At 38.6% G+C, this 25,218-nt stretch overlaps 5 protein-coding genes across 5 annotated transcripts; 2 read left to right on the top strand and 3 right to left on the bottom strand.

Moving 5' to 3' along the window:
* Window positions 1-458: 458 nt before the first annotated feature.
* LOC133730260 (octanoyltransferase LIP2p2, chloroplastic-like) lies at window positions 459-2,901 on the top strand (the record flags this gene model as incomplete). The annotated part of the gene is made up of 5 exons (XM_062157886.1): window positions 459-474; window positions 567-684; window positions 1,411-1,681; window positions 1,779-1,929; window positions 2,026-2,901. Coding segments are annotated over 5 exons (912 nt in total), but the record flags the coding sequence as incomplete, so codon positions are not given.
* An 804-nt stretch (window positions 2,902-3,705) lies between these two features.
* On the bottom strand, window positions 3,706-6,423 carry LOC133730259 (pentatricopeptide repeat-containing protein At1g62670, mitochondrial-like). The gene is made up of 6 exons (XM_062157885.1): window positions 6,100-6,423; window positions 5,766-5,909; window positions 5,530-5,560; window positions 4,134-4,219; window positions 3,923-4,035; window positions 3,706-3,826 (listed from the first exon to the last, which is right to left on the bottom strand). The coding sequence occupies exons 1-6, from the start codon at window positions 6,421-6,423 to the stop codon at window positions 3,706-3,708; spliced, it is 819 nt and encodes a 272-aa protein (XP_062013869.1).
* A 1,726-nt stretch (window positions 6,424-8,149) lies between these two features.
* Window positions 8,150-16,247, bottom strand: LOC133731958 (peroxisome biogenesis protein 5). The gene is made up of 15 exons (XM_062159407.1): window positions 16,028-16,247; window positions 15,798-15,926; window positions 15,541-15,709; window positions 14,619-14,812; window positions 14,091-14,342; window positions 13,355-13,477; window positions 12,306-12,479; window positions 11,868-12,058; window positions 11,323-11,569; window positions 11,024-11,108; window positions 10,682-10,791; window positions 10,283-10,507; window positions 9,335-9,400; window positions 8,720-8,814; window positions 8,150-8,629 (listed from the first exon to the last, which is right to left on the bottom strand). The coding sequence occupies exons 1-15, from the start codon at window positions 16,145-16,147 to the stop codon at window positions 8,551-8,553; spliced, it is 2,259 nt and encodes a 752-aa protein (XP_062015391.1). The 5' UTR covers window positions 16,148-16,247; the 3' UTR covers window positions 8,150-8,550.
* A 973-nt stretch (window positions 16,248-17,220) lies between these two features.
* On the top strand, window positions 17,221-20,503 carry LOC133733256 (COP9 signalosome complex subunit 6a-like). The gene is made up of 9 exons (XM_062160903.1): window positions 17,221-17,653; window positions 17,740-17,828; window positions 17,997-18,090; window positions 18,482-18,543; window positions 18,643-18,721; window positions 18,834-18,926; window positions 19,357-19,457; window positions 19,774-19,829; window positions 20,251-20,503. The coding sequence occupies exons 1-9, from the start codon at window positions 17,302-17,304 to the stop codon at window positions 20,336-20,338; spliced, it is 1,014 nt and encodes a 337-aa protein (XP_062016887.1). The 5' UTR covers window positions 17,221-17,301; the 3' UTR covers window positions 20,339-20,503.
* Window positions 20,504-20,775: 272 nt separating this feature from the next.
* LOC133730258 (receptor-like serine/threonine-protein kinase SD1-8) lies at window positions 20,776-25,135 on the bottom strand. Its single transcript, XM_062157884.1, has 7 exons — window positions 23,851-25,135; window positions 23,148-23,285; window positions 22,840-23,039; window positions 22,547-22,754; window positions 22,220-22,457; window positions 21,987-22,137; window positions 20,776-21,903 (listed from the first exon to the last, which is right to left on the bottom strand). Exons 1-7 carry the CDS (start codon window positions 25,133-25,135, stop codon window positions 21,616-21,618), a joined length of 2,508 nt encoding a protein of 835 aa, XP_062013868.1. The 3' UTR covers window positions 20,776-21,615.
* Window positions 25,136-25,218: the final 83 nt, after the last annotated feature.

The raw sequence follows: 25,218 nt of genomic DNA, 5'->3' as shown, positions 1-25,218 counted from the left end.
CGCTTTTTCTAGTGTAAACTTAATAGACGCCGCTGAAACATTATATTTTAAAGCATACCATCACACAAACTAATAAAGTTATCGAGTTGCAATAACCTCTCTCTCTCTCTCTCTCTGTTCACTTCACTTCACTTCACCTGCAACCTAATCAGTCTCAGCCTTCAATTCATCAATTGTTCCCAAACTCGATCTGAACCTTCAGTTAGCATACTCGATCTGAACCTTCAGTTCCCAAACTCGATCTGAACCTTCAGTTCCCAAACTCGATTTGAACCTTCAGTCTCAGCCTTCAGGTAGCATATTGTTTCATAAATTTGTGGGTTTCTGTTTCAGAGCTTAGTATTTGTGGGTTTCTATTTCAGAAATTCTTTCGCAGCTTAATATTTGTGGGTTCTGTTTCAAAAATTCTTTCCAGGTTCCATTGGACGAATGACCACTATGGGTGTATATGTGCGTGATTTGCTACTTGGGCAGGTTAGTTTCTGTCTTCAGTTTCTCTTTGTTCCGGTTCTTTCTCTTTCTCTTTCTTTTTGTTCATTTGTTGACTTGTTGTGATATTGTGCTAGAGGTAAGGTTCTGGTTTGATTTTGGGAAGCTTCAAATTGGTGGCTCTGGAGTTGTGATTGTCTGGTGTTCTTCTTCGAAGTTCGAACTACAGGTCGGTCTTCTTGTGGGATATAGCCGGTGACCTCATTGCTATATGTTAATCACGTTATCTTCTGTAGTGGATGTGACCTCATTGCTATATTCATTTGATTTTTAGTGACTGCAAATATGCCTGTGAGTTGTGATTTCTGGAAATGGATTACTCCGCCGTTTCTCGATGAATAAATGGACCTTAAAGCCCAAACCTGACAAGGCGCCCAACAACCCAATCGAACAAAACCCAACTCATGCTAATGGCCCGGTGACTTTCATTTCTTTCTTTTCCACTTCCTCTTTCACCTCCGCCTTCCAAAACGCCTGAAAGCTTTGAATGCACCGCTAGTTCCCCCATTCCTATTCCTATATCTTTCGATACAAACCAAGAGCTACTCTAATCGAAAACCAGGTTCCCACGCTACATATTTCTTCTTTTTACAAATCTTTGTTGCTGTACTCGCCATTTTTTGCCTTCCTCCTCAAGGGTCTCACGAAGTCAAAATATCAAAGATCATAACATATGACTTTCTTGGCGACCCAATGTGTCGTCGCCTCAATCCCAACATACGCAGTTTCTAATCATCAGCCCAAACGGTGCCTCTCCCAGAGAATCCAATCGAAATCGGACAGAATCCCAGTTGTTAAAACCCAACAGTCGAGCTTTCCAACTACTCGGGAATCGAGAAGAGAGTGAGTTCCCAATCTGCCATTTTCAAAAACCACCTGGTGTGTATTCCATGGAACTCACCTGGTCTAATTGTCCTACAGGTCTGAGTGTGAGTGCTTCAATCTGTACAAGGAGCTAGTTCCTTACCGGCAAGCTTGGTCTTGGCAGAAGAGCATTGTCAAGGAGAAAAAAGCTCTGATTGAGAGGAATCAGGACTGCCCGGACTCGCTGTTTGTTCTTCAGCATCCTCCTGTTTATACAATGGGCACCGGTAGCTCAGAAAAGTTCCTCAATTTTGACCTCAAGGATGCTCCATTTGATGTTCTTCGGACCGAACGCGGCGGCGAGGTTACATATCACGGTCCTGGTCAGGTAGTGATGTGAACTAATTGCTTGTCAGGGTCAGGGTTAGTTCCTGTGGGATGTTATTTGTGTAGCTAACTTTTGATGCATGTTTGTGGCAGTGTAGATAGTAATGTACCCCATTATGAATCTCCGAAATCACAAAATGGATCTTCATTGGTACCTCAGGTCACTTGAGGAGGTGATCATTCGTGCTCTTTCAAAGACATTTTCGATCAAGGCATCTCGACTTGAGGGCTTAATTGGTGTTTGGCATGGTATGCTTTTCTTTACTTTTGTTATAATAGCATCATTTGTAATTGCTAAATGGAAATTAGACCAGAAATATAAATTTTTATGTAACTTTTCTTCAGGAAACCAGAAACTGGCAGCCATTGGTATACGAGTGTCTCAGTGGATAGCTTATCACGGTTTGGCACTGAACGTAACCACAGATTTAACTCCTTTTTGTTGGATAGTACCGTGTGGTTTACAAAACTATCAGGTTGGAAGCATTAGAGGGTTGTTGGGGGAGTTCGAGTCATTTGACAATAGTAGTAGAAAACAGCTACCAGGTCCTGATGATGGCCAGCTACTTGATATTGCTTGTAAATCTTTGATCAATGAGTTTTCAGAAGTTTTTCAGGTTGGAATCAATTATGAAACCATCTCGAGGTTAGAGTTTTTAGAAAGTGAACCGGTAAAGCCTCTAAAAGAGGAAGTAATTTAGTTGTGGGGTTCAGGTCAACATTTCTAATTGCTGGTGTGAAGCAGATCTTAACACTCTTGAACATTTTCATTTCCAATCTGTTCCTAGAGGAGTAGGTCATGTCACCAAACAGAATTTGTGAGCAACAACAGTAAGGGCAATGGTGTCAGCCTCAGAAACCCTGCCATTAGCCTTCAAATTGTCACGACCGCCAGTTTCATTTCGGTTCACTTCAGCCCGTTGCTTTTCTAGCACAAAAGTATAGAACACTTGTTTCGCATTGAATGTTTCAAATGCGACAAAAGTGAGCAGCAAAGATAACATTACTTTTTCGTCCTTTTGATCTCTTGGAAACTAGATTGCATTGTCAAACCTGTGAGATTTGGAACCCTTTTGAACAAGTTTGAGTTACTGAGCTGTTTTCAAAAGAATTTAGGTGTATCATCATGTAGTATGTGTATTTTGACATTAGTCGAATTGAAGTGGAGTCTGTAATTTTACATATTTAAACTTTTTTAAGTAACATTTTGATGATTGATTACAGGATAAGCACTAATAATGAATGTGAAAGTATGAAGGTGTGCTACACTAGAATTTTCCTTCTTTTCCGAAAAAAAAGAGTGAAGCAAAATCTTTTCAAACCGTAGACCTCGGCAACCAGATCGATCACTGGACACAGTGGCAGTACTTAAATCTCTATATGCTCCTTGTTCAACTTACAAGTTGTGTTTATATCAAAGCTACTGGAGGCTGGCTAGCTTGAAGAGTTAAGTTGTATGATGAGAATACATATGAACTCAGACACAATGCATGTAGATATGGTGGAAACCTAATTATAAAGATATAGAAGTATATAACCTAATCTGAATAGAAGATGGATATCCTCATATCCATAACATGGAAGATATGAGACAAATTAATTAATATATACATGTGGTTATGAATCGATCAATGATAAATTGCAGCATGTGGTTACAAGTTTGTAACGAATTAAAACTCGATCCTTCTACAACTCAATTTCAGTGTCTCAGATGAAGTCAATAAGCCAAGTAGAATTGCGTACGGATATACGAAACAAATACCTACAAACCCCGTTTCTGTATATATTAATGAAGCACCTGAATCCTAGCCTTTTCAAGAGAAAATAGTAGTGCTAGTCTGTCTGTTTTCTTCTCCTCTTCTCTGAAAATCCTAGCTATATATTGTCCTTTTCATAATGACGCCGGTGATTGAGGTCGTCGAAGATTTCATGCATAAATACCACGGTTCACTATATCGTTGTCTGTGTCCGGAAATGTTTCTTTATATCCGGAAATCCATATTTCTATTGTGAAACCTTAAATTGTTAAAACAGCTTCTTAAATGTGTGTCGACAACACCTCCATAACTTTGCTGAGGAATTCAGTTGCATGTATTCAATGTTCTTATTGATCTCACGTATTGATTCCCTCAATTCATCATTGTTCCTATACAAAATTTCAGGTCTGAGCTTAGAGATAATAACTACTTTTAAGCAGAATAATATGAAATAAATGCATAATTCACTTAAAAATTCAACTTACATTGCCATGCCTATGTCTATGGACTTCACCGCATGCGCAGATCTTTCGTTTATCGGTGGTTCATCGTAAATAGGTTCATTCTCAGCTTTGACACGTTCTTCTAGCAATGTAATCTAGAACAATAAAGAAAAAACAAATCAAAATTTGCTCATGCTATTGCTATACTTTAAGAAGCACAACTAGTTAGACCAACATCTATAACTTGAAATACCTGAATCTCAATGCCGAAGTTGGAAGCATCAAGCTTGTCGATTTTCTGTTGTAAGCGCCCCTTCTTCTTCATGCACTTCTTTAAGGCTGTATATATAACAAACTAACAACTTAAATTATCGATCAAACTGGTATATATACAATTAATTAACCCAGAAGTAATAGGTAAGCATATATACGTGGGGTAAGGGTTGTACCATATAGATTTAATGCTCTAGTATTATATCAAAGATGATCTTCCAACAATTCCTGACGAAACCAAAGGAGAGCCAAGCAATCTACAAGAGCAAAGGAACAAGAGGAAAGAGGATGATTTCTCAACTAAAATCATGAAGAAGAGGAGTGTGGAAGTGTTGCAGCTTATAAACAGGGTCAAACCCTCCCTCTCCTAGTTTATTAGCTTCAATTGTTGGTAGCAGCTAATATACTCCTTAAACTGAAGATCGGTAGTTCTGTTCCATTCTGTCCACCTCCAGCATTAACATTCCTCGTAATCTCACTATAAATGGATTACCAAGTTTCTTTCTGGAACTCACCACAGGATTAATATCTTTGTAGAATACAACCAACTCAAATCATTTACTCATCCAACTCCCAACTGATCGATACTTTCCAGTTCCTGTTCGATGATTAACCGGCATTCTTCAACTTGTATAAAGCATCTTTTACTTGCTGAGAAAGTGCCAAGTAAATCATAACTAATTGTCTGAGAATTAAAATTACATGCTTGAGAGGGATGCTCTATAACTATGTGAGCTTCCCTTGCCGTTACTCCCCTTAACTCTCGTTCTTTCAGCCCTCAAACCCCAAATCTAAATATAAACTTCAAACTTTTTCAAAAAACACTCAATTTTTAAGGTTAAAGCTAACACTTTATATTTCCACTAAACAGTAATGTACTTGTAGAAACTGAACATGATCCAATCGGATACATTATCTGCACAATCACGAAAAGCTGCATTACTATATAGCAGCATCAACGCCATTCATTTTCCCATTAGAAATTTGACCAATTCACAAGTCGCCAATTCAAAACACAGAAAACAACCAACAATGTAACAAACACCATCACTTTTCTATACTTGCTAAGAAAATGAAGTAGAACTAACAGCATCAAGCTATTGAATATTTTCAATTTCCTTCATTTTGGGATCACTAAAATTGAGCTTTCTGAAGACCTCAGGAGGTTGATTTTCTACTATCCCGACAACAAACAAGTACAGAACACAAAACCATTAAAAGAATATACTTAACACTGCACAGTGCCAACCAAGATTTAAGACCAAGATTTAAAAGAAATCTAAGGTCATAACTCGTAACTGTAGTTGCAAATACTAAGGCCGAGACCAATAATAAATTAGGCAAGTGGAAGGAGCAAATCCTAATCTTGCATTTACAGAGTCTAAATTCCAATCTATAATTCTGAATCTAATTAAGTGAAATGAAAAACAGCAATTGAAACTAAAAACTTTGCAGCGGTGAAGAAATTGACATACCTGAGCTTAATAGAGTTCAAATAAACTTTATCGTGAATCTTTTAACAGTGACAGCAAAGCCGGATCTACTATATCCTTAGTCTATAAACCAACTATCAATTCCATAGTCAATGCGTCTGCAGATAAACCCCAATCACCATTTCTTGAATAAGTTCCATAGCCCATGATGTCTCTTTGTTATTTAACAACTCTCGGATAATGGTGTTATAGGTCCAACCATTTGGAGAACATCCTTTCCCTCCCATTTCTCTCAGCGACTTTTCTGCTTCACCTAACAAACCCTGATGACAAAGTCCACCAATCATTATAGTGTATGTTCTCACATCAGGCTGAACTCCTTTTGATGATAAACCACAGAAAAGATCTCTTGCGGATTCATTTTTCCAACAAAGCTTCAAGAACAATTGTGTAAACTACAATATCAAGTTCTACTTATTTGTTGGCTTCCATCTCTTGAAGCAATTCTATTGCCGTAGAAAGTTGCTGGTTGTTACACAGGCCATCAAGTAAAACAGCGTAAGTTTGAACATCTGGAAGGTGGCCAAAACCTAGCTTCTCAGAGAACAACTTTTCTGCTTCTTGTAGTCTCCCTGCTTTGCAAAGACCATCAATAAGAGTGTTATAAGTAATGGTATTGGGAAGAAATTCCATATGACGCATTTCTTTGAAAATCTCGTTAGCCTTATCAACCTTTTTACCCTTGCAATATCCGTTAATCAATGTGTTACAACTCCGAACATTAACCATGGAGCCCTTGCTAATCATAACATCAAAAACTTGTCTTGCCTCGTCCATTTGTCCCCGAAAACAGTAGCCGTCCATAAGTGAGTTGTATGTAATCGTATCAGGCTGAATATGTCTTTGAATCATCATGTCAACCACACTTAGATACCTTGACTCAACATTTCATCAAGCAACCTTGTAGCTTGTTTCCAGTGGCCTATATTGCAAAGTCCTTGAATCAAAGAGGTGTAAGGAACAACATCTGGAGTAATACCTCTACTAATCATTTCTGCGAAGAGGTTCATTGCATCAACAACTAGTGTATATATCCTTGCAAAGACAATCAATGATGGTGCTATAGGAAACTATGTTAGGCTTACAACCGTTTTTTTCCATCTTCCTAAGTAATTGCATGGCTGCACTGTTGTTTCTCATCATGCAAAAGCCCTTTATTAGTGTGTTGAAAGTAAACACATCGGGCTGACAGTGACCTACCTGCAGCATTTTGGTGAAAAAAGATAATGTTAAAAGTATAGTGATTAGGAGCAATTCCAGAGAGAAGCATTTGTTTAAACAGAGGGATGGCTGCAGAATAGTGTTTCAATTTGACAAGTTGACCCAATAGAAGAGACAACAGAAGGCAGAGGACGTGAAGCATTTCATGGAACAATATGGAGACATCGTCAACTTGAGGGTTTGAGGCTGGTTTTCTCTCTACATGGGCTTCTCTCGAATGAAACAAAGGCATGAAATTGTTGAGGCGAACAGCAAGAGAAGAAAGCATACATCTTGAGCTGCGGCTGAGCATCATCTTCACATTCAACATTTGCTTTGAGTTTCTGCTCTCAGCTTTGTTTTTGATTGGATTTCTCACAGCTCGATCTCTGCCTTTCCTTCTTATATTTTGGTTCGATAAAAAATCGAAAAAGTAGCCGATGTTATCGTCACCTACGACCTACCAATTAATATTCGTTAGAAACTCCAGATATTTCAGGCTTTTCGCCGCAGATCAAGAAAGGGCTGATGAGTATTCAACATGATAGAAAACACCACTCTTTGTTCCAATTTTATCGAGAGACGTGTAATCGCTGCATGAATCAATGGTAGAGAAATGGAGCAATAGTAGTGATTTCAAGATATAGTCATATATGGATTAGATCTCACAGTTGCGAGTGTTCACTCTCACAGAAGCAATGTGAGGGACGTGAGGGTCAACTTTCAAATACTATCTGCCATGTTCTACTGCATAAATGGTAAATAATAAGTAGGGGAAATGATCATTTACCCAATTTCTGCTTAACAATTGCCCACTTGCACAACGAAGAGTTTAAAAACCCCATTTACCCAAAACAATCTAAAGGTTTATTTCCCTATTACCCAATTAATTCTTTTTTTATTCTTTTTATTTATTTTTGGGACTTTTTTGCCCTCTCTGTCTTTCTCACTTAGAGAGAGAAGTCGTTGGTTACCTTGCCGGACTCCGGTGACTAGTGGCCGGCCTCGGACTCCGGTGAACGGTGACCGGGGACATGAATCAGGCGACCGGTGACCGGAATCCGGCGACCGGAGACTAATAATACCCAGTAACAATATTATTGCCCCACAGTAATCATATTATTGCCCCTCAATAATCATATTATTGCCTCCCAAAAATCATATTATTTCCTCCAATAATCATATTATTGTCGTCCAGTGAATTGTATGAACTCTCAAAACCTAAATAATAAGTAATGTCACTTTTATATCAGAAATTTCTGCTACCTACTACAAATTTGACAATTCTATCTCAGCCCAAAAAAAAAAGAAAAAAAAGACAATTCTATAGCTACATTCGGGAAAAAATAACTGTAGCAGCTATTACAAAGCGGCCACCTCCATTATGCCCTTTCTTCATATGCAAGCTATGGCTCCGGTTGGTGTTAACCATGTACATAAGAAATGTTATACATTTGGCGTATTATTTTTGGAAGCTTTAGCAGCTTAACTTATTCATGTTGACTCTTCTGACTCATGGATAATGTTACAGAAACCGGCAAACGAACTTTGCTAAAGAGCAGCAAAGAATGAACCGTAAGTGAGGATCCGTGTAACCATGTTCTTCATGCAAACAACTTCATCACAGGAGGCTGCACGTTTGGGTTTTAATTTCAGTAATGGACCCACTTAATCTCATCCATCAACCCAAAAGAAAGATGTATATTATAATGGAAACTCCTTCAGGAGAATGTCTAGATTCCGAGAATCACAAGCTTCCAACATGTCACTCCTAGAAGCACAACTGCAACATAGACAAATAACATGTAAAATGCATGTTTCAAATTTTCAACAAAAAAACCAAAAGATTTTCCTGTTCTTTTAATTATCATACCTTAAAGAAATTCTCAAGTACTGCCAACCGTTATCTGCCTTTGGATTCATGGTAAGTGCTCGAACATAGTAACGTATGGAATCCTCATACATGCCCTATATACAAAAACGAAATGGAAAATAAATAACAGGTTGATGCAACATGGTAACATGAATATTGGCAGTCAACTAGAGAACTACAAACTTAAATGTCATCACAGTCAAATTCCATACGATTGTAAGAGGATAAGGAGGCCTATATCACATGGATACAGGTGCGAGTTGGCTTTTATTACTTAATTCTTTAATAAACATAACTATTTCAGTGCTACGCTTAAAAGGTATGGACTGCCTATATAATAGTTCGATTACATTGTTGGCATACTGAACGACTTTAACAATCCCACCACTCACTTTCAGTCATCTCAGAAGTTCACCCTTTTTGCATTCATTTTATTTGGATATTTCCATACTAAACATAGGTCAAGGTTTGTTGGGCTCCTATAGGATTGAAAGATGAATGATAAAGAACAAGAATTCCACAACCATCTTGTGCATGAAACCAAAGCAAGGTAGGAAATAACAAGAATCTGAATTTTAAAGCTTTAATGAGCGTGAATGCAGCATAGAATCAAACCTGGTTGGCATAGCTGATACCCATATTAGCCCATGCACGAACATAGTTGGGCTTCAAATCTAGCGCCTGGCAATCAAAAGATATACAAAAAACAAAAGTTAGTTCCAACTTGATTTTACAAAGTAATCAAGTTGCAATTGTCAGTTACAGAAAGAACTATGAATTATTTAATAAAAGTGTTCCTCTACTATGGTTTTCTGTAAAGACATATCCATCAAAAGACACAACAAATGGTAAACCAAGTTTCAAAGTCAATCTGTGAATTGCAAACTCCACATAATTCTCAGTACTGAATTAAAAGATACACAGACAGACAGACAGACATATATATATATATATATATATATATATATATATATATATATATATATATATTCACCAAAAGCCATCTATTGTTTGTAGTGTTAGTTTATAACTCTGGCAGGACAATACACCGGATCAAATATGCAGGAAGGAACTTGTAGGTTTCTGCTATGCTAACAGTTTTGAGTCTGGGTCTGAGAAGCGGGTTTGGGGGATTTCCCAAAATCATTAAAAAAAAAAAAAGGTTGAAATCTATACAAGCCCTCTCATAATAACTGACATGTTCAATACTACACATAAGCTACTCCAGTTAAGGACTCTTGGTAAATTATGAAATATTAAGCATTAAATTTGTGAATCACAAGTGAAACATAAGAATGGCTGCAGAAAAATTGTACAGCATCCACAGAAGGTTGAAAATCCAACTAGTTCAACAAGCATCTAAGTATTATATGTCCTTAGCACTTCCTCTAATCTACTGACATAATTTTTTTATGGATGTGCTATATGTAGTGATTAAGGTGACAGTTCAATCCTACTTCAGAATGTAAGGATCCATTTCCTATGTAAAACACACGCAAAAATAGGTAGATGACAATGACGATTAACCACTACAAGTTTATAATGGTTGATCAGACAAATTACCTGTTGATAAGCCAATATTGCATCAGCACTCTGAACACTGTTTGCTTGTGTTGCTCCAAGCTTGTTCCAAAGAGAGTAATCCTGCGGCTTCAGTTTTAAAGCTGTCCTGAAGGACTCAATGGCTTTGTCATATTCTCTTGACAAGTTGTAGAGGACACCAAGAACTATATGCACGTCAGCATCCTCAGGTGACATTTGAGCAGCTTCATTGAAAGTTCTTGCAATCTGTATGTTGCCAATAAAGGTTTATGTATACCCCTATAAGTTTAAGGTAAACTGGAAAAAATATCATCCCCTATAAGTTTAAATACAGAATCCAAGATTTTTGAAAAAGCATTACTATTATCCTGGCCTCCTGGGGAACCAATAACAATGAGAATTATAAAGGTCAATACTTACATCAGCATAGTACAAAGACTCTGACAACTCTGGTCGCGCAAGCACTCCATACTTTGGGTGATTACGTAGCCATCCATATAAATATTTCAAAGCAGCTGACTGCTCCAATTCTGCAATAAGAGTCTTATTACTTTTCTAGTAGTCTAGAGCAATATTTATGTTTTTCCCCGGTACAGACTTTGTTTCTAAAGATATAAACTACATTTTTCATGCAAGTTATATGCTGCCGGGGAAGTCATTGATTTGATACAATGATTAACACGTAAAGAGCTCTATACTAATGATGAAAAGGTTAGGTAACAACTTTACTTATCATATCCATGTGGAGAAGGAATGACTTACCATTAGTATGGCTCACTCCAAGGGCAAGAAGCACTTCTAGATTAGTTGGATCAGCCTCCTGTGCACGCATCATGGCTGCAATAGCCTGCACAGATTCAATTTCAGGACATTCTCATTCTATGTATCAAACAGCGAATAAATAGATGTTTTGAATAGACACAGATTAGTTGCAAGAAATCAACATAATCTACAAACATCTTCATAAGAGTTCAAATAGTCGTACTTTGCAGAGACCGCTTAGACTATAGGGTTTTACGAAATATGCCAAAAGTTTATGAACTATATAAAAGAAAGACTACCTGTTGATCATCATCATTTTCTGCATGTGCTATTCCAAGTAGCCTCCAACCTTCGGCATTGTCAGGGTTCTTGAGCACTTCAGCTTCCAAAGCAAGCACTGCTTCACTCAAAAGACCTTTATGGAACATGTCCTGGCCTTCTTTCAGTGGGTTTGGGTGACCAACATAAGGGTTCATATCAGAAAAGACATAGACGCCCCTTGAACTATCCAATTGCTGCTTGGAAGCTACTTGCTCATTTAGGAACCTATTTATGGATTAAGGCAATTAAGTGTCTTACGGAAGGGAAAAATCAATACCAGGAAAGGGTGACTAATAAGAGTCTCCAAGATCCTTTATCAGTGAGGATCCGAAACAGCCTTATTACTAAAATAAAAATAAAAATAAAAAAATAATAACTGAAGCAGATGAAGTATCTAGATAACCATATCTAAAGAAAAAGGAGAGCATGCAAAAGATATCAGAAGCCCGCATGCAAAAGAACTTGAATCAAATATGCATATTGGTTAATGACAGCTTTCCAGCTACTAAGAAAGTTAACTTACTCATCATATGCATTAGCCCAGCTATCAGCAGAACTGTCCCCCAATATTCCTTCACCAACCTGATTTCCAAATTCCTCTGCCCAGTCATCAACATGCAACTTAGAGAATTGATTGACCCACTGATCATCAACTGACCCATGTTGCTCTTGTTCAGAACCAAACTCATTTGCCCATTGATTGGCACGAGATATCTGAAAATCATTGGTCAGGCAGCTGAATATTAAAGCCAAGCTGAACAGATTGCACACCAATTCAAAGTAAAAAAAATGCACCTAGATACATGTCTGGTATCTTTGAACAAAAGTTCTTATAAATCAACATCATTCTCAATCGTGACCGCATTAGTACATGAAAACAATTATCACATAGATCAAAAGGTGAAAGAAAGAAAGATTAAAGTACAGATTTTATATTTCCACATTCAAACCAGACTCCTACCTCCACCTCCCCATGCTGATATTCGTTAGCCCAATTAGAACCCGCATTGTACTGCTGTTGATATTCTCCTGCCCAATCCCCAGCAGTAGATGACGTGGCTTGCTTGACTTGATTATCATCAATAATAAGTTCACCACGACTCATCTTTGATACAAACTGGAGAAACCTTGACTTCTGCATGCCCCAAAGCAGATATATGAACAATAATTAAAATAAGAAAGCTTTGTTATAATACTACTAATAATATAAATTTTAAAAAGACAAATATGGGATGTGGGAAAGTTAGGAATGCACTTGAAATATTGGTGAAAATTTGCGGTAAGGAACACCATTTGGCTATGATCTATGTCCTCACTGAATTTCATCCTAACTAAGAGCCCCCAAGCTATTTTCTGGCCATACGTCCAGGGTTAAACCCTGCAGAGGTCTTCTTACAAAAACTGAGAGACGGCACAAGTTTCCATGGACAGGTAAAGTAAAAACAATGAACAGAAGTTGGAGCATTTCTGAAATCTTTAGGAGACCCTTATGATGTTTAAGTGTTTTAACTATCCTTGGGAATTCAATGCTTTAAATTTTGGAATTCAATGCTTTAAATTTTTAAACCACTGAACTCCCAAAAAAGGTCTGAGAACAACGAACTTCTAACAACTTATTATTTGCTTTTCACAGGTCAGTAATCTTCCACGTTAGGACGCAAAATATATTATAACCATCATCATTAATATTTCAGAGATCAGTAGCCATTTGTGGTAATTAACTTATTCCTGGAACATCATTTGCTATTTTTTAAAGCATACTTCATATATAGAAACCCTGTGTAAGAGAATCCATAAAAAATCTATGAGTATAGTAGTTCACTTGATTCAGCGGAAAAACAGGAAAAAGTCGGTTACAAGGAGTCAATGCATGAGTATAACAGGAAAGAGTAGGATAGCTTCCAAAGATCATTTGTTCGTTCAATATCCACAACACCAGTATGCGTGCGTGTGTGTGTGTGTGTTCTGAAATTATGGAGGCATACATATGCATTTGAATATTAGACAAACCTGAAATTTTGGGTCCTCATTCTGTGCTAATGTATTTGCAAGCATACGAGTCTGCTCCATTGCAGCTATGCTTGCCATATTTCCACCTCTCATATGATCTGCAGACATCATCTGAGACTGTTCCTGCAACCAGCAGAGAGAAGTATATGTATCAACACCATCATACGATTTGACATCACTTCTAGTTTTGGATCTATTTTATTAGAACAAGAGTACTAAGCAGCCTACACACAATAGTTGAACTCTTCAATTCAAAGATAAAAGCACAAGAACAATAGTTTGATGCAACCGAAACTAAAGTGATTAAGGTGTCAAACCTTCTAATTTTCTTGTTCTCATTTTAAAACTTTTTTACTTAAATATCATGGACTATATTTGTAAATCAACGGTACACTCCACGGTGTATCACTACAACCTCATATAACATCTTTTAGGGATCTTTTGTCTACATCACCAAAAAAAATCCCTGCTCCAACATCTAAAATCATATATATTCACTTCCCAGGGTAATCTGAAAAACTAAAGGACATCTGAATCCCTCAACTGCAGCCAAACCAATATTTGAAACATCATACAAAACCCTAATATTTTTTGTCCACCATTCTTAATCCAACCACAAATTTCCAACCACTCTGATTGCATGAATTTACTTGCTAGTATAGTTCTGCCTCACTTTATTAGGGTCAACAATTGATCAATAGCACTGACTGTAATACAAGCTACAATACTACTTTACCTGCTCGAATTCAGATGCCCAACCATTGGCACCATGTTGTTGCTCAAATGAGTGAGCCCACACATTAGGATCACCACGATCTACTCTGTGTTGGCTAAATTCTGTGACCCACCCATCTGTAGCATGAGCACCAGGTTTCTGGATAGCTTGGGATTCGTTCCAATAACCCTCTAGTTCCCGGAACCTTGCAGGGAGAGGCCCTTTACTGTTGGCTTCACCGTCAATATCTAGCGAGCATAGAAGTGCGTTTACCTGGAAAATAAATGATACAAAGTTAGCCCGCAACATTGTTCAAAGAAAATAATTTTATAATTCAACATACTTGCTCAAAATATGTTTATCTATAGTTAAAAATAAGAGGAAAAAGGATAACCACATTTAGTCAGCTATCAAACAGTCATGAATACAACGATGCTCATCATTGTTGGCCTACCCCTTAAAGGGCTATATTGAAGCAAAATAGCAAATAAAATCAACCAAACAAGTTATGAAGTGTATACAATAGAAATGAAATGTATAATCTCAAACCTGCCCATTAATAAAATCCTCGCTCTTATCTGCAAAAAAGTGTCGGGCCATGATGCTGCTGCGGTCACGTATGCATTGCTTGTCACCAGCAGACAATCCCAACACTGGAAGTTGAGTAGGACGGAAAGGTATCCCACCACGGCTACTTTCAACAAATGAGTGCAAAAAGCTTGACAGCACTCTCTGTGGTGGCCCTGCAAGACAAAATTATAACAGAGAGAATTTAGAAATCTTTAATCCTTGCTGCTGAAGATAGACAGTGCTACAGGTTACTTCATCAGAAAGGGACACCTCCACTGTTATCAATACTAACTCTCTCATCCAGAACCTAACTTCATACCCGTGGACAAGTGAACTCTTTGTTGGCTAACCAAGGAGCTCTTATGCAGTCCCTGTTGGCATTCCAGAGATCTGGTAGCTCTCTCATCATCTTTAAGTCTCCAGCCTAAAAGCTTGGGTTGCTAGGTGGAGAGGTCGGTATATAAAACTAGCTACTAGGCACTAGTGCCTAGCCACAACACTATAAGTGGCAAAACCACTATTACTTTTCCCATAATGAACTATAAAATTTCAAAATACTATGAGTCTTGAATGCATATTGATTACTTCCCCGGGACTGACTTGATAAGCTAGCTAACAAGTCTTTCATAAATGAACTGGAAATTGATAAAATTCAAACTAAACAATTCGAGATGCTTCCTGACATCAAGGTTTAAGCCCTTTCATTTATACTACAGTTTCCGTCTATTTAAATTCTGAGAAAAACACTCCACAAGCAACTCTCCTAACCCCGATCGATAATTATAAAGATAAAGCTCATACGAAATGAAATGGAAAAGCCTGTTTAATAATCATAAGTGCAAAGATAACTTAAACAATGAAAAAGCTTGAAGAGAACTGAAACAATCAGTTGTAACCTTACCATCCAATGTTGGTTGAAGGTGAGCAGCGGCGCCGCGATCATACATAACCTGAGGGCCGTGCATAGGAGGAGGAGGAGGATGGTGAGAGCCTTGTACCTCATCCCACGCATTTTCAAGCAGTCCATTGCCACCACCAACAGAGTTAAAATTGCGAAGAAAGTCTGAGCTCTGACGCAAAAATCACAACCCAAACTAAGTACACATCAACTCAACTCATTCAGTTCAAATTGATTGAGCTAGGGGCCCGAAGTCAAACCTGGGTTCCGGGTTGCATCATGTAGGGCTGGTCAAACTCCTCCGACCCCGGCAGCTGTGGGCCATGCGCCTCCGGGTAAAACTGAGCCTCGGAGCTCGTGGGCAGCGAAGAAGGCAGCTCCTTTAAGTCCTGATTATTATTCAACACAAAACAAAAACGACGCCGTTGGAGAGATTGGAAATGGAATTGAGGATCAAGATGAAGAAAAGCAGAGGAATTGAAGGGGGAACCTGGCCTTTGGCGGAGGAGTTGAGAAGAGCGTTGGCGAGATTGCCGAAGGGATTGGAGGACGAAGATGAGCCCGGAACGGCGCAGGCTGCTCCGCCGGTGACAAGCTCACGCATCGCCATCGTTGATTTACTTCTTCTACTTCTACTTCTTCCTCAATCTTACTATATACAAGAGCAAGGCCAATACAACTACCACCACTCTATTTTTTTTTCTGGGTTTTATATGAATAAATAAAACAAATGGGATAAAAATAATTATTTTTGATAATAATTTTAAAGTTTGGTTGGGATTGGGAACATACGTAGGTGTAGTTTTTGGGCCTGATTGTCTTCTTGTCTGAGCCAAAGCTTATCGATTTTTTTTATTTAATATATTTATTATTATTTTTTTGGGTTCATCTTCTTCGGTTGAGTTGTGACGATGCTGACGTTTCTTCTGTCAGAGTGGATCAAAATTTTCATTCCAAGTTTTTTGGTTTTATATATATATACACAGGACTACGGGAGTTGTAAAGTGTGTTTTTGACATTTTACTCTGAACTTGATGCGATAAAAACTAAGAAATAAGAAATTAGTGGATCGGTTCAGTCGAATGTGCTACTTAATACTTTCGTTTGTTATTTCATTGCTAAATGTATTTTTTATTCTTCTTTTATATCGTTACGTTGCATTCATCATACTTTCAGTTGTTACTTAATTGCTAATAAATTTCTCATTCTTCGTTCAAATCGTTACGTTGCATTCATTGAATACTATATCTGACATATTGGTTTGTCTCAAATAAATTATGGTGTAAATTCTTTTGTAGTGCCACACAATAAGAAGGTGAATAACATTCACACTTGCAAACTTTTCCCAATAATGTCTCACACTCACAAGTGGTCACACACTAATTTATTAGCATCTTGAAATTCAAACCCTAAACCACAAAATCCTCAACAACCGAATGACCGGATAAATGATGAGTGTTACGGTTATAAACTTGTAAATTTGGTTCAGGAAACTACACCCATAGGTCAAAAATAGACAAAAAAAAAAAACAACAACAACAACAAGTCTTTAAAACTAAAACTTATGATGTTGTGGCCTTTTCATTTGGGTTATAAAATCGTGGGCCTCTCTGGCCTAGTTGCAGAGTCGGCCCAGGTAACACTAGAGAGCCCATGGAACACTGTTACGAGCAAAAAAAAGAAGCAGAGAGCTTCGAAAACCAGAAAGGCGAAAAAGCGAGAGAGAGAGAGAGAGAGAGGCTGAAACCCCCAAATCGGAGAAGAATGGCGGAGTCGTCGAGCAGTGGTCTCACGTTCAAGCTTCACCCTCTGGTCATGGTCAACATCTCCGACCACTACTCCCGAGTCAAGTCTCAGATGAACCCTCCCATCGCCGCCCACAACGCCACCGCAACAACCACCGCCACCAACAACAACAACAACAACGGCGCCGAAGCAGTCGAAACGGCGTCGTCTTCCTCCTCCTCCTCCTCCGCTTCGTCTCCGAGAGTCTTCGGCTGCGTCATCGGCGTCCAGCGTGGTCGCACCGTCGAGATCTTCAACAGCTTCGAGCTCCTCTACGATCCGGAGACTCACTCGCTCGAGCGTGGCTTCCTCGAGAAGAAACAAGAGCTCTGTAGGTTCCCTTTCCCTTCGTTTATTTCTAGGGTTTCACTGAATTCCTAACCTGATAATTTTTTTTTTTTTTTTTTTTGGGTTTAGATAAAAAGGTTTTCCCCCATTTTTACATACTGGGATGGTACTCTACCGGCTCTGATGCTCAGGAATCTGATATGACTATTCACAAAGCTGTAAGCTTATGCCTTATTTCGAAGCCTCAATTGATTATTCCTTCAGTGTTTGAAAACCTATTGCTACAGTTTTAACTAATTATACACTAATGCTTTGGGCTGCATTCAAGTTTTTATTTTATTTTTTTTCGTCGCGATGAGTAAGAGGGTGTGTTTGTTTTGCAACAGTTGATGGATATCAATGAAAGCCCTGTTTATGTTCTCCTCAATCCTGTGATCAATCCTGCTCAGAAGGACCTGCCAATTACTATTTACGAAAGTGGTATGTCACCTGCATTGCTTTATTATATCACTGTATAATGATTTTGTGGGCAGAGCCGGTTAATTGTAGGCCAATGTTTTTTTTTTTTTTTTTTTTTGTTAATGCCTAAGGTGAAGCATGAGCTTTAATATATTACATCCATAGGTGCAGCAAGTTTCATTATTTTATCATGGAAACAATATGCATGTTTTTGAACCAGCTGGTTGTAGCATAATTCTGTGATTGTTGGGAATAGCATAATTCTCTTTTTGCATTCTATAGTCTTATTTCGTGGAGAACTTGTGTGGCTTGGCAAATCCTTGGTCCACTATGAGAACTATTGATTTCGATTTATCTTTTTGCTGTCTAACATTTTGTGGTCTTTTGTGGGCGGTAACACTACTACCTATAGAGCTGCATGTCATTGATGGGGTTCCGCAGCTAATTTTTGTCAGTTCAAGCTACACAATTGAGGTTGGAGATGTTCATTCTTATCTACCTTTAAAGTCATCTAACTATTATCAATCAGGCTAACTGAAACAATTTTTCTCTAATTTTGGGTGTGCTTCATAGACGGTAGAAGCTGAACGTATCTCAGTTGATCATGTTGCTCATCTTAAACCATCTGATGGAGGTTCAGCAGCAACTCAATGTGAGCTTTCCTCCCTCTTATGCTTTTTCTTTCCCCTTGTTTTCGGTTTTCGCAGAAGAGTATAGATTTCATATAGTATTTGACAAATTTATAAACTATCGGTTGTGTGCAGTGGCTGCTCATCTTACAGGAATCCACAGTGCCATCAAGATGCTCAATAGCAGAATTAGAGTGCTTCATCACTATCTTCTAGCTATGCAGAAAGGTATGTACATGCTTTGAGTAGAAGATGCGTTACATTAGGAATAGATTTCAATATCAGAACACAGAAAATTTCTGTAGTCAAAAGACCCCAGAACATTCAAATTAAATAGATGCCAAATTCACAATATAGAATTCAAACTTCCTCAACTTTAGGATTGATGCCTAAACAAATTTTATATATTAGAACTCCTTCAGATATATTTTCCACTTTTAATTTGACGAAGAGGTATTATGAATATACAAAGCCACTTACTTCCGTAACTGACTTTTAATCATAACATTATTACCTTTGTCATTTCACCCTATTTATTTCTTGAAAGTACATCTCTATGCTTTAGTGTTAGCATCTGATGAAAGAAGATATATATTATTGGGTGCATGTACACCGAAAGGTCTAGAATTTATAGTATTTGTTGTTTATTTCCATGCAGGAGAAATACCTTGTGAAAATTCGCTGCTAAGACAAGTATCAAGTCTTCTCAGAAGGTTGCCTGCTGTTGAATCGGGGAAATTTCAAGATGACTTTTTGATGGTGAGTGGTGTTTATCTCAATCTCTCAATTGCAAAATTCACTATTTTGGGTCTTGTTTATGCCCTTCAGTGTATAATATTTGACTAGTAATTTATAGGTTACTGAAAATGCTAAGATGCTATAGTTTGCATTCAAAAGACCCCTGAAATGCAATCCCCCTAAATCAGGAAAGGATTTTTCACTTTCTTAATTTAAGAAAATGAGTCTGATTATACCAACTAAAGAAGCTTGTCACTGCAAAATGGTTCACACCAAAGCTTATCATTGCAGATACTACAGACTAAGCTTATCATTGTTCCTCTCTTTTCTTTTGTAGGAATACAATGACACATTGCTGATTACATATCTAGCTGTGCTTACCAACTGCTCAAGGTAAGATATATTCTTCCAAACTTTTCTATGTTCATCATTATATTGCAATAATAGTCCTGTAAGTTACTGCAACAAAAAAAAAGATGAACATTGCACTGTTTTCATGTGGACAGTTTTCGTGGTGTGGTAACAGTTTTTGTTATTATGCCTGTATTAAATTTTGTATTCAAGCCTAAAACGAAGTGGGTGTTGACATAGGGTATAGGGTTTGGTTCATAAACAAATTTGGGTTACCTACCTATATGATGAAGGTTGGAAGTCACAGCCTCTCAATTGTAGCTAATGCCTTGGCTAGTTTGTTCTCCTACAACGGTTGTGTTAAGTTTCTGCTTAAATATACACTGTAGAGACATCATATTGTAATTGCAGGATTTCACAATTTTAATATTATATCTTAACTAGTTTCTTAATTTTTTCCCAGTACAATGAATGAGCTGGTCGACAAGTTCAACACCGCTTATGACAGGCACAGCCGAAGAGGTGGAGGAGGACGTACTGCTTTCTTCTGAAAACCCCTTTGCCATACTTGCCATATCTGACAGATCGGACAGTCTGGGGTCCTTGATATCTTTTTTGGATGTTGCTGTAATGCTGTTTTAGATTTTGAGTGAACAGCTATATTGTTGAGACCTAAACAGTTCCAAAAGAAATATAAATTGCTTAGGTTTATCACTCTTTTGCTTCTCCCTCTGCCACCCAATTTTGGGTAATGGTTTATAATTACAGTTGACAAAAAAGGAATACCTCCGGTTGTAAATTTGAGGACCATAAATACTTTTAGTCACTATTTTGTTGGTTTAGAATTTCAGATCATACTTGATGAATCCTTTGCAAGAATTCGTTCGAAAAGGAAAGAGAAACGGGCCTTCAAAATGTGTTGAAGTAGCTCATACCTCCTGCCGACGACATGTTCTTCAGCTAAGGTGTTTGCATTGATTATTTGTAAAGCAGAGAGACGGGCCTTCAAAATGTGTTGAAGTAGCTCATACCTCCTGCCGACGACATGTTCTTCGGCTAAGGTGTTTGCATTGATTATTCGTAAAGCAGAGATGGAACAAAAACCAAAAACAAATTAACTACATTACCATTGTGGACGCCAACTGAGGTGCCTGATCAGGCCGGTCCACAGTGAAAGTAAATTCTCCCGTAGAAGGATCACTGGAGGACAACCATGAGTTCATATCCTGGGTAAAACCTGTGATCAAATTCCAGCCACAAGCTTCATTTCCGGCAACAGAGGGTCTGTTACGTAATCAAACCTCTGCCAAATCACACACCCCCTCTGAATCTCTACCACTCATCTCTCAAGATCAGATTGCCATTGTCCAAGAGCTGCAATATGGGACTATTTAAGACCAGACATTCACAGACCACACAATCAAAGACTCATTAGTGGAAATTGAAAACCCCGAAGAGCCTAGAGTTAAACTTGCTGAAGAAGAACCAGGAATACCCAAGAAGCTGATTTTTGAGCTTCCTGGGCTGAAGAACCCAAGCTCAAACCTTTGGCTTGAAGACACCATAGTCTGGCCATTTGTAAAAACTTGGTTTGGCCTCAAAGTATCTACTGCAATCATTAGTGAGTTTGAAGACAGCAAAGTGAACCTTGCAAATTTAATGTGAGAAGTTTCAACTCTTGGGGTAGTCAGACCAAAATTAAAATCAGATTGTGCAGTGAAACAAGGATTTCTCTTCTATGTTGCCTTGTAGATGATCCATTTATACACTAGAAAATGATACACACACACATATAGGCTATGCTATTTGATGAAGATTATACCTTACACTACCTAGGATCTAATATTGTGATAGTGACTTGGTTTACAGTGCTTGACTCGTCTGTTTCGGGTTTCCTTGCTAGGCAAAAACTGGGTTTTTTAGGCTGCGGTAATGATGCAGTTTCACTACATAACATTAGAACCACAGAGGACATTGTAGGCCTATCTTCTGCACGCTCTTGGACGCATAAAAGCCCTACCTGCATGCTTCTCAACACCTCAGATTCCGAAAATGAATCACCAACTGATGAATCTATTATATCCAATGCACGACCTCCATTCCATAGCTCCCAAAACTGCAACAATTTATAGCATTTCTTTGTTAGTAGTTATGAAATGAAATGTCATTACAATATGGCCATGATGTTTATTCACTTACATGTCCTAGGAGGTTTAGCTCATTGTTTGAATAATAGAATCCTCTGTTCTTTTGACCACTAACAATCTCCAATACTAGAACACCAAAACTAAATACATCCGACTTGATTGAGAAGAGACCATCCATTGCGTATTCAGGAGACATATAGCCACTGCAGATCATCGGGAAAGTCTAATTAGTATGTAAGGTCTAAGCACTACTAAGAAAAATTGAAAGCTTATTATGGTACTTACTATGTTCCCACTACTTTTTTTGTATTGGCTTCTGTCTGATCCTGACCGAATAGTCTTGCCATTCCAAAGTCCGATATCTTGGGGTCCAATTCTCCATCTAGTAGAATGTTGCTTGCCTTGAGGTCCCTATGGATAATTCTGAATCTCGAATCCTGGTGAAGATAAAGAAGCCCTCGAGCAATCCCACAGATAATGTTGAAACGCTTTTGCCAATCCAGCAAATACCTTTTTGCTTTATCTACAACCATTTGCAACTTAACTCCATTCTAACTCAAATTGGTTTATATGTAGCTCTTAAATAAAGGTGAAGATGAGGCATGCACTAACCGAATAAAAAGGAATCGAGGCTTTTATTTTCCATGTATTCGTAAATCAGCATCTTTTCATCCGCATCAACACAGCAACCAAGCAGTCGAACAAGATTTCTGTGTTGAAGCCTTGCAATTAACTTCACTTCGTTTTTGAATTCTTTGGTTCCTTGTCCAGAGTTCTTTGAAAGTCTCTTCACAGCTATCTCTTGACCTTCGACAAACCCCTGCATTAGCCCCACATATGTACCTATGTCATATTACCTCTTTAGGTGCATTTGCAAATTTTTGTATAATTTTAGGGATTTGTACCTTGTAAACACAACCAAAACCACCTTGTCCCAGTTTATTTTCATCAGAAAAGTTCTCCGTAGCCGCTGCTATGGAGGTAAAATCAAACAATGGCAACTCTAGGTCATCATTGCTTCTGTCACCAGAGTAGTGCTCCTTCTTACTTGAGACTAACACACTGTTTAGAAGAAAATCCTGGCTTCGAATTCTTTCAAGAGGACCTGTTCAAAAGTAAGCAGAACATAGAAAACAAAGACTTGGTAAGTAAATATATCTGTTATCTAGCTAGCTTTTCACTTGTTGAACATGTATAGATGTTCCTTTTGTACCTTTTGATTCTCTCCTCAGGGTGCTACCCGAGTTCCTCCTCCGCATGAACCAGATAATAAGACCAGCTGATAGCAGAGCGGCAATACCAACTACAATGCCTACGCTCATAACCATGCGTTTTGTTTTCCCATCACCATCTGGAATCAAATTATCATACATGTGGTTAGTGACACTGAATATTGTTACAATTTAATTTGACCACTGTACACATAAGTTTACAAGTTTAATTTGATTAGTCCTGGTGATCAGAACTCTACAAAACTCATGTGGGCCTGTGTACCCTCCAAGAATGCAGTTAAAAGAGAGAAATACCAAAAATAAAGTTCAATATTCAAATCACTCCTACTAGTTGTACTCTCCAGAGACATATAGTCAACATTTAAATTTTTAGAAATTTACATACTCCGTAACATTTCAAGATATTTGAGCACCACACTATAATTCCGATACTACTAAGAAGTCGATGACTATTTATAACTCCTACTTTGACACCAAATAAGAGTTCAACGTAATGCCGCGTAATTCTATGAGTGTTCTAGTGATTATATTTTTCAAACTTCTAAATTCACTAAACTAACATTGACGTGAATGATAATCATATTAAAAAAGAAACAGAAAAAAAAAAAAATTAATAGTAACGGTAATGGTAATAGTCATTAGTCAGTACTGTTCACCTGGTAAGAAGAAGAAGGTGGTACGTACCTAGTTCAGAAGCTGCTAATCGGAGATAGAACTCTTGGCCGCTGCCGCCGGCATAACTCCTCATATCCATCAACTTCCCAAACCACATCACACATCCACTCCCTCCTTTCTCAATCCTCGCACTCGAAAACCCACTACACGAGCAATTCCCCAAACACTTCACCTCACACTCCTCCAAACTCATCTCCATATCCACCACCGCTCCGCCGCTCTCCGGCAGCTTCAAATTCTCCATCTTCATAAACTTGTCCTTACTCCCACACTCCAGCTCCGTCTGACGTTCACATCCTTCGGTGCCATCTCTCAAGCTCCATGCAGAAGGCTTCTTAGGTCGGAAGCCCCTCATGCACTTACACACCGGCAAAGCATCGTTGGCGTCGCAGACACCATAGGGCCCGCACTCGCTGTACGTGTCGCATGGGTCCCTGGGAAGGTACCAGCACTGGCTCCAGGTCTTGCGGCTCTCGATCCACGTCAGCCGTTGGATGTTGCCGGAGGGAGATGCAATCAGCCGTGAATACACAGCTGGATTAGTTTCCGAAAAAGAGTAGTACATCTCCTCATTGTTTACAACGAAGTTGAAACCAATACCATTAGAGCTAGCGGTGTTCATCTCCGGAGCCCCGCTAAATCTCAACCCGTTCCAGGGGCCGCTCCGGTACTTTATCGACTGTCTCTGCCGGAGGAAAGCCTCCGGGAAACCGCGGTAGTCGAGCTTGAAGGAGTAATCACCCGTAGAAGGGTCTTGTGGAGTTTTCCACGAGGTTATGTATCTATCCAATCCGGTATTCGAGTTCCTTCCGAGCTTCATCTCCGGCAACAAAGTGTGTGTAGGGTAGTCGAAGCTCTGCCAGAGGAACTCGTTAGGGTTGGTTTCATTTGCTTCTTTGAGGACCAAGTTGCCGGAATCCAAAAGCTGAAGGATTGGATTTTTAACAAATTGTGATTGATTGCTTGACATCCAAGAAACTTTTCGGGATTCATCCACAAGAGAAAGTATTCCGTCGTATCCGATTTTGAGACTGGCTGAGTTGTTTGGGAGCGGATTGTCTCTGTTGGCCACCCAAACAACTGTTCTTTCTTTGATTTTCATGTACCATATGCCCAAGTACCATCTTGAGTGTCTGCCAGGGTTGAAAAAACCCAACTCGAAAACCTCGCCGGCAGAGACGAGGCCTGTTCCTAGCGATTCAGTAGCAGATAAGGTGTCTTTGGATTTGGCAATGGAGAAGAAAGAGAGTAAAGTCAGGAGAAGAAGAATGGTGTGCTTTGCTAAAGCTCTCATTGTTGGTGAAAAACATATGGGAGTAATTGGGGTTGTTCATTTTGAAGAAGACATATACAATAGGCAAAGCCGCAAAGGGAAAG

This window comes from Rosa rugosa, chromosome 2, assembly GCF_958449725.1.
Source record: "Rosa rugosa chromosome 2, drRosRugo1.1, whole genome shotgun sequence".
Taxonomy (NCBI): Eukaryota; Viridiplantae; Streptophyta; class Magnoliopsida; order Rosales; family Rosaceae; genus Rosa; species Rosa rugosa.
The sequence above is the reverse complement of the archived record's forward strand: the minus strand, read 5'-3'. Positions and strand labels throughout refer to the sequence as shown.